Raw genomic sequence first — 8,304 nt, 5'->3', positions numbered from 1 at the left:
TTTTGCAGGCCAAACACAACGAAGCCAAGGAAGGCTCTGGGGAAGGGAAGTTTAATAGAAATGTTGAGTGAAATAAGAATGAGGGTTAATCTGCGATAAGCTTCATGTTCTTAAAGGGGAAGGGAAAGAAAAGACAACTTTCCGCCGGTGAGTGGCGAACCGACAACCTCCGCATACTCAACCATTGAAACCAGCACGTGAATTGGCTGCTCCTAATGACTACGCGATGACTGCGGTTGAAAGGGCGTTACACACGCGCCGCCACAGTCGTGAATGGCGCCGGCTATCTCTGCTCGCCTAGCAACGTTTTACGCACATGTCCGTCGGGAGCAATATGAGAGGGAACACCTAATTTGTTTTTAGGTGACGATTACTCGTGACGTGTGATTTGGAATGTGACATGTGAATACAGAGAAAGTATCTGGCAACGTTGAACATTTGTTGTTATTGAACACTTATATGCGAGACGTGTGTGGTTGGACACTACGGTCTCTTAAAAGCGATTTTGTTGTTCCCCTTCATAGAGGACGTGCATACGTTGCTTAAAAGAGTAGACAAACATTTCCCGCTTGCCGTTGCTTTGATCTTGTTCAAATTTTGCCGAAACATAGCATTTTATGGTGCGGATTGTTATTGAACAGTTACTTGCCGTGCTTTTACAAACAATACTCAAAATTGTCTTTGTTTATGGGGAAGCTAGCTGCTGCCATGGCTACGTTATAGCATAAACTGGTGCTATCGCCTGTCGGAGCTGTGGAAAGCAGCCGTTTCGAGATGGTTGTCGCGGTTGCCCGCTCCTCAAACACGCGACAACCCTCCCACAAAAGCTGCTTTCCGCACTTGCCGACAGGCGACGGCACAAGTTTATACTAGTGCAGTCTTGGCAGCAGCTAGCTTCCCCATAGACGAAGGCAACTTCGAATATTTTTCTTTGAAAACCCGGCAAATAAATGTGCAAGTATTACATTGAACGCTCCGGACCATGAAATGCTATTTTTTCGCGAAGTTTGAGCAGAAGAAGAGCCGCGACAAGCGCAAATTTTTTCCTTTTTAAATGATTTTAAGCGAAATATGCATGCCCTTGTATTGCTCCAGGGGGCGCACCACTGATCGCAAGAAAGTGAACGGTGGGACTATCGGTCGCCGTAGATAAACTGGTATAACACTGAAGGCGTCATGCGGAGGTCGTGGCTTCGGCTGCCAAGTTGTGTGCGTGTTTCACTTTTCTTCCACACCCGAGGCGCGGACGGACGGCAATCCGAGACCGACGTTCCTATTGTCTTGCTCATTTAGGGACGTTGTCGGTGACGAAAAATTGGGTCCATCGTGTGGATGCACTGTCAGCGGCCTAGACCTCCGCGAGATTAAGCGGTGGACAGCTATGCGCATGCGCGGCGCACGTACCGTGCCAGGGTGAGTCGGTTGGTGTGCCAGTGAACGTCCTCTTGGCGCAGACGGAGCACGCGCACCAGCCTCTCCTCGGCTGGGCAAGTACCAAGGCAGAACAGGTCGCCGTCAGTGTCGTCGCAGCTGACGGCTGCCACCTGGGAGCTGCAACACAAGCCACAGACACACTGGCTACATTCTCACCTATCTCGCACTGCACAGTTTGCCTCTCCTTATTACTTGCAGCGCCGTATAGGTGCTAATCAGTGCCAACATTGAAGGTGCTGGTGGTATGAAGTGGCAGCGGAAGGCTATTATAAGATGCTGTTATATATCCGCACGAAGCAACGAAAAAGTTTGGTAATGTCTAGCAGACATTTAAAGGCCTCGGGTGCTTACTTATTCGGAATGATCTGTTGGAATTCCATAGGGTTGGGTTCCGTGCAGAATGACAGGAGCGGAGTCCATGGAGTTGCGTCAGTCATCGTGTAGATGTGGTCTTCCTGCATGCACATAGGCAACAATGTACGCAGTGTATTCGTCACAGCAGCGTAGTTCGTGGTACGAGATACGCCGCGAATGTGTCAGTGTGGACATGCGTCCAGATATTGAACTTCAGTTTGTGCAGGGAGCGTGAACCGCTAGAAACGCCACGTATACTCTTTGTACGCCGTTCTTTCAGAGTGTGAGCCGACATGTATGTGGGACGTGCCCCGAACTGCAAATTTTTAACAACGTTAAAACATACAAACACGGAGCTTCCCCGCCAGGTTAACAGCTCTAACGCATACGCACGATGTTTATTATCATTATTCTATTTATTTATTTTGATAAGTGGCAACAGTCGGATAGTGTAGGAGAAAAAAAAAGAAAGAAAAATAGAAAACATTTTTTTGTGGTTTTGTATTAAGAAGCCCAACTTTCAAAATAAACGAGTGCCGGTGTTTGAAGCTAAAACAAAACAGTCAGCACCGAAATGTTCATTACTCTCCAAACAGCGAAGGTTAGCACATTGCATACCTTCGAAAGCGAATAACGTTAGCGGCTGGACAACGCAGCACATTTTTTTTTCTTCTCTCGGAGCGGTATTATGCAGTGCAGTACCTCGGGCTTGGTGATGACGATGCTCCCTAAGCTGAGCTGCTGCAGCCAGCCACGTCGTGCCGACAGGGGGGGGGGGGGGGGGGGGGGCGGAACCGCCTCTCGCCGAATCTCCACCAAGGGCTCAGCAGAAGAGCGCTCCGTCAAAAGCGAAGAGACTACGGCGGCGCCTCTGGTGCGCCAGCGCCGAATGGTCTTGGTGACCGACCGGTGGATGATCGCTGCGACGCCGAGGCACCAATAAAGCACTCGCACCACAAGCAATTATCTAGAAAGAGCACGAGACATGTTATAAGGAGCGTATATACGACGTACAGTGATCAGACGAGCGCTCTTGCGAGTTTTTGTCGACCCGAAATTAAAGACGGAGGATGTGAACGCTAGATATCTAGTCTCTCTAAAGTAGCACTGGGAGACTGATTAAATCAAGAAGGCCAGGTGGCTATTTGTCACCGCCCGGTTTCCAAGGGGGTACCAGCAAATCATCATCATCAACATCGGGAAAGTTTTGTCTGTTTACAAAAGATCAATAAGAGAAACAAAATAAGAAAAAGAGCTTGGTGCCGTGGATGGATGGACGCCCACAGCGTCCATACATCCACCTGCTATGCACCCCTGTACCAGGCCATGAGACCCGCCCCCTTTCTATAGCCTGCCGTTACTGCAGGGACGTGCTTCTCATTTACAGATAGCTTGTGAGAATGCCCCGTAGGTTAAAGACCGGTACCAGTATACAGCACTGCATCCCACCTCACTGAACGATTGACTCAATTCCCCCGAAGCCACATCTCTCTTATTCAAGATCACATGGCTTATAGGCAATGACAATCTGAAAACAAAAGCTCCGTACTATGGGCTTAATAAGCAATTCTCTCTGAAGCAGTGCTCTTCGCGTATTATAGTAGCAGAACTTTCTTCTTCCGGAGCTTCCATCATCTTCCATCGTCTACGTTCTTAGGGGACGTGCTATTGACGTTCTCGTAGTCACTATCTACGACTTGTAAATATAGGCTGCAGGCGTTTGCTACGTAGCGAAACAATGTTGCGAATTACCAGTAAGTGAGGCGTGGGTGTTTATTCAATCATTACCTCTCGTTTGGTATGTTACCACAGTTGTCTTCATGCCATTAGACCCAACCTAACGAGCTTTTCTCTTGGCGTGGAAGTCCCGCGGCGCACTGCCTTGCGGCAACACCTACGGCCCCATCGGCACCGCCTTAGGCTTCCCTACAAAAGTGTGAGCGGTCTGTCTGGTACCTATTCTAGCTTTTTGGAGGCAAAAATTAAGTAATATTGTGGGCTTGAAGGTCCAGAGACACCACAACGTCGTAGTGGAGGCCTCCGGATTAATGTTGGCCACCCGGAGTTATTTACCGTGCACCCGAATCTAAACACACAAGTGCTCTTGCATTGCGTGTCCGTGAGAATGCGGCGGCCGTGGCTGGTAATCGAACCCGCGACCTCCAATCGCAGAACTCGATAGCCATTGAGTCAGGGCGGCGGGGTTTTAAAGAAAAGGGTAGATGCGCTTTAGTACAGACTGGAGGGCTGTGGCGTAGTGGCACCGCGCGTTTGAGCGCCATCGCAACCGATTTTAGGCAAATGTGGACAGCGCGATCACACCAGCCTCCCCCCCCCCCCCCAAAAAAAAAAAAAAAGCATAGATTGCACTAGTGGCGCAAGGCTAAAGAAACAATTGAGCTGATCGGCACCTAGCTGGTCCTGGCCTTACGGGTTATGCATTTTGCGAATTTATTGATTATTTATTGATTATCGAGAACCTATTGATTGACTATCGATTGGCTATCGCAAGGTATTGGCCACGTATATGGGCTATAGACTAAGCACTACCAAGTCATCCCCAGCTTATTTCCCGGAAGGTATTGTTTATTGATCGATTATCGATTAGCTATTATTGGCTATCAATTGGCTATTGATCATTGACTAAGCTTAAGTAGTTCCACCCATGCTTAGCTATAGACATACAGGCTCATCTTCGCTAGTTCACATGGGTACGTGCCATTGCGCTTGGACCCTGTCTGCACATCCGCCAGGATCGGCCCACACTTTCTGCTCGCGCTTGACACCATTACGCCCGGCCTTAAACAGCTCCGCTGTTAAACTAGCACAAAATGGGTTCGACGAAACATTGGCTCCAGGCTGAGCCTTCCCTCGTTCGTCCACCGTTGATCAAAAACGGCAGCGCCATTTGCCGCGGTTAACTCGTGCGTTCGTAGCTCGCGACATCGTCATGAATCACAAACCGTTTGTTCGCGAAATGAACCGTGACTAGACCGTTGTAAACACACCCGTGGGAACCGCTACTCACTTGGGAGAGACACGGGACTGAAGTTCGGTGGGAGCCTGACGTCGTCGGAGTAGGAGTACTGATGGTAGTCCTCACTCAGGTCGACCCCTTGGAAAGTCGTCGTGGCACTTATAGGGACAGAGACGTCGGCGGCGCTATCTGCATTAGGTGATCCGAAGACTGCGTTGCAGTGTCCACTGAAACAGACAAGCAGGACTTACATTACCTAGGGTGCCCGTTGACAGCGACGAGCCTACCAACCTCCAGCAGCGATGGTCCGTTCTAAACTAGCGCGAGCTCGTTCTAGCGCGAGGCGGAGGCATATTGTCGTCTTCTTCACTTCGAGAGCATGTGATCATTGCGCCCTCTTCGTCACCACACAATTCGATTTAAAAAAAATAGAAAAATGTGTCAGCCCTTCCACTGGGGAGGAGAAGGAAGACCAGCGAAGCTGTACTATGGTGGGAATTATGTATTTCCAATTATGGCTAGTTAGATGTGATGTTGTCATTGGTTATTTGAACTATTAAAAACTTAGAAATATATACGATCCCGTGGTTTACATTTATTTAGTGACCACAGAGACCATGACCTTATGGTCGCTACGGTACACCGCCATAGGGTGTACGTCAAAGGTTGGCACGTTCTTCATAAACATGTCACCAACGCCGCGCGCGTTCGGTGAGAACGCGGGCAAAACGCCGCCGCCGTCAACAACAGTTGTGCGCGTTGTTTGTGTGACCGCACACAACCGCTGTCAAAACGCTGGCTACGTGAAGAACTGCTAAACGCCGTTGTCGACACTAGCCTCTTTAACCCCATGGATACACCACCTATGACGTCGGGTCTGCAAGCCGGACAATCTCCGGCCATGCAGCGCCTTCTAGCCCCCCCGACGCCACAGCTCGCGGACTTACAGGGGATGGAGGAACTTACCTCGGCCAGTGACGACGACCGAGCGTCCTCCCCGGTGCTCCCGCAGGCTGCCCAACAACAAAGGACACCGTCCGACACAAACTGGGAACTGGCGCTCTCCCGCCGCCAGAAGCAAAAACAAAAGCGCCAGGACCGAGCACGAGAACTGGAAGGCCAGGCTACCGGGCCGGCCGGAATTCAGTTCCCGCCAGGCTCTGCCAGCAACGCGCAGGTAAACAACTCGCCTCCTACCACGCAAACGGCAGCGACGCCCGACGCGTCCGCAGCGAACGCCAAGAGCTCGCCCGGAGAGACGCGCCGGCCGCGTTGCCGGCTACCGCCGCTACCTCGGAACGACTTCAAGATTATTCTGCGCCCCAAAAAGGGCCTAACTATCAAGACACTCACAACCTACCAGGTGTCCCGGGCTGTGGTGGCAGCTTGCAACTAATATTCCAAGTGCACCGGCAACGACTTTATTGTGCGGATCCGTACAGGGTCGAACATTACCCAGGCAGCAGACGAGCAATGGTCACAGCATGGTCCAATTCTTGCAGAAATTGGTACCAGTCGTTAACCAAGGCTGGCATATTGGCGAAGTGCAACCCAAGCCAAGGCTGGCCCTGAGTTGAAACCAAGATAGGCCGAATATTATGCCAATGAAGCAGCCATTGTTTTGCTAGCGTAGTACCAGCGTTCGATGAGCCATTTCCTTGCCATTATTAATGCCAGCTTTCGGCCATTCCCCCTTGCATGACGACTCTCGTAAATATTCTGGCTCTAGACATTGCAGCCATTACCGCGAGCATTTTGCTAGTGGCATTTTTTAGAGCAATTGTCCCCATACTGGCTATATCAATTGTCGCTAGGAAAACGCGATATAAATATATTAGGTCAAGAATCACAAGTCCTCTACACATGCAAATAACCATAAAAAAATATCTGAAAGACAATTTTGTAACTGTTTATTTACAAATAAATAAGCACAAACAGGCATTTTCCGTCGACCTAAATGGGTGACGCTGGGTTGTAATAAAACAGTTTATTTGCAAACAAGTGCCAAATAGCTATCTCTCGTGAAGCTATAGGTGGATAATGTTGGATTAGGCAAGGCCCTGTGGATAGGAATTAGGCAAGGTGCCGTGGACGGTGGGCTGGCCAGGGCTTTCAGGGCAGGGAGCTGACGTGAGTGGGCTGGTTGGTCAGCGCTCGGAATACGGCGGGCTGGTCAGGCCCCTGAGGACCGCGATAATGCAGTGGTTTCATTGCATTTGCTGCCACCTCCCACAACGACTTCCCCCTTATTTGGAGCAGATGCTTGCGCTGGAAAAAAAATATTATCAGAGATGACGGAATGACAAATGTATGTGGCAATGTTTTCTTGTTGGCAAATCACCATACTGCAAGAATAGAATTGAAGCTAAGCATTTCGACACAATTACCTGTCTGGTTAGGAAAATAATTAGGACTTTGAGAGTGACTCCAACCAAATAAGATAATTTATTATCCCGATGTTTCGGGGTCCATTCGGCTTCTTCTTCAGGGGGTATTCTTCGGAGCTGCCAGTGTGTAGCTTTTAAAAAAAATATCCTTCGTAAAAAAAGGAGAGGGGGGGGGGGAGAGCGGACGGTGGGGAGACACTTGTCAAGGCACCTTTTCTTGACAGACGGGTGGGGTGGCGATGGCGTTGCTGGCGGGGATGACTGATGCGGGGGGCGCTTGACTCCCGGGAATGCCGTAGAAGGGGGGGGGGGGGGGGACTGAAGTTTGAGCAGAGAGTTCGAAGGTGGTAGTAAATTTTGTGGCAAAAAATTGAGGCAACATTATTTAATATTCCAACATATATGGCATCTTTCGTAGAATATGTTACGAGAAAAGATTTACAACAAACAAAATACTGAGGATCCGTCCGTCTTGTTTACACCCCACACATAGTGAACGTAGCACTTCAAAATTAAAGAAGTGCAACAAAACTTATTACATCATAAAATGCCTAGTTTCAAATAGTGTAGATACAATGCGGCCTTCGTGCAAAATTTTACATGTGAAATTCGAGAAGTTGCGTTAGGAAGCACTAGCGAAAGTATGAATTTATTGCACGGAATGAATGAATGAATAAACCTTTATTTAAAGCAGTGAGTTGGCAGTCTAGGTGGGAGGGTCCCTTATTCCGGGAACCCTCTGGCTTGGATCGCCCTCCGGGCCCGGGCGACGAGTTCGCGCTGGTCGACCAGGTCCGTCTTGGAGATCGCAGCCTCCCACATCTCTGCGAGGAGGGTTGGGTCTGCGTCTGCTGCTATTGGTTGTGTCGTTGTGATGCTTGCTCGGGTGTGCTTGCATTGCAGTAGAAGGTGCGCCAGGGTGCCTGGCACGTTGCAGTGTCGACAGGTGTGGCTGTATAGCGTCGGGTGGAAATGATGCAGTAAGCTTCCGTGGGTGAAGGTATTGCTCTCGAGTCGCCTGTAGTCGGTGCCTTCGTTTCTCGTTAGTTTTGGATGTGGTGGAGGGTATACCCTGCGTCCAAGCCGATAGTGCTGCAATAGTGCTTGATACGTTAGCGGTATTGTTTCCGTTTCCTCCGCTGATTTGGGTGG

The 8,304-nt window shown here is 49.7% G+C and overlaps 1 protein-coding gene across 1 annotated transcript in view; it reads right to left on the bottom strand.

Annotated features, from left to right (window-relative positions):
• Window positions 1-1,662, bottom strand: part of LOC125942730 (serine/threonine-protein kinase haspin homolog) — an 89,496-nt gene extending 87,834 nt beyond the window's left edge. The window contains exons 1-2 of the mRNA XM_049660996.1: window positions 1,631-1,662; window positions 1,405-1,551 (exon numbers count right to left, since the gene is read on the bottom strand). Coding sequence (XP_049516953.1) covers window positions 1,405-1,551; window positions 1,631-1,662 — 179 coding nt within the window. The remainder of the gene's footprint in view (window positions 1-1,404; window positions 1,552-1,630) is intronic.
• Between the last annotated feature and the right edge of the window lie 6,642 nt (window positions 1,663-8,304).

Source organism: Dermacentor silvarum, chromosome 1 (genome assembly GCF_013339745.2).
Source record: "Dermacentor silvarum isolate Dsil-2018 chromosome 1, BIME_Dsil_1.4, whole genome shotgun sequence".
NCBI classification, from domain to species: domain Eukaryota; kingdom Metazoa; phylum Arthropoda; class Arachnida; order Ixodida; family Ixodidae; genus Dermacentor; species Dermacentor silvarum.
This window is presented reverse-complemented; position numbering and strand designations above follow the sequence as displayed.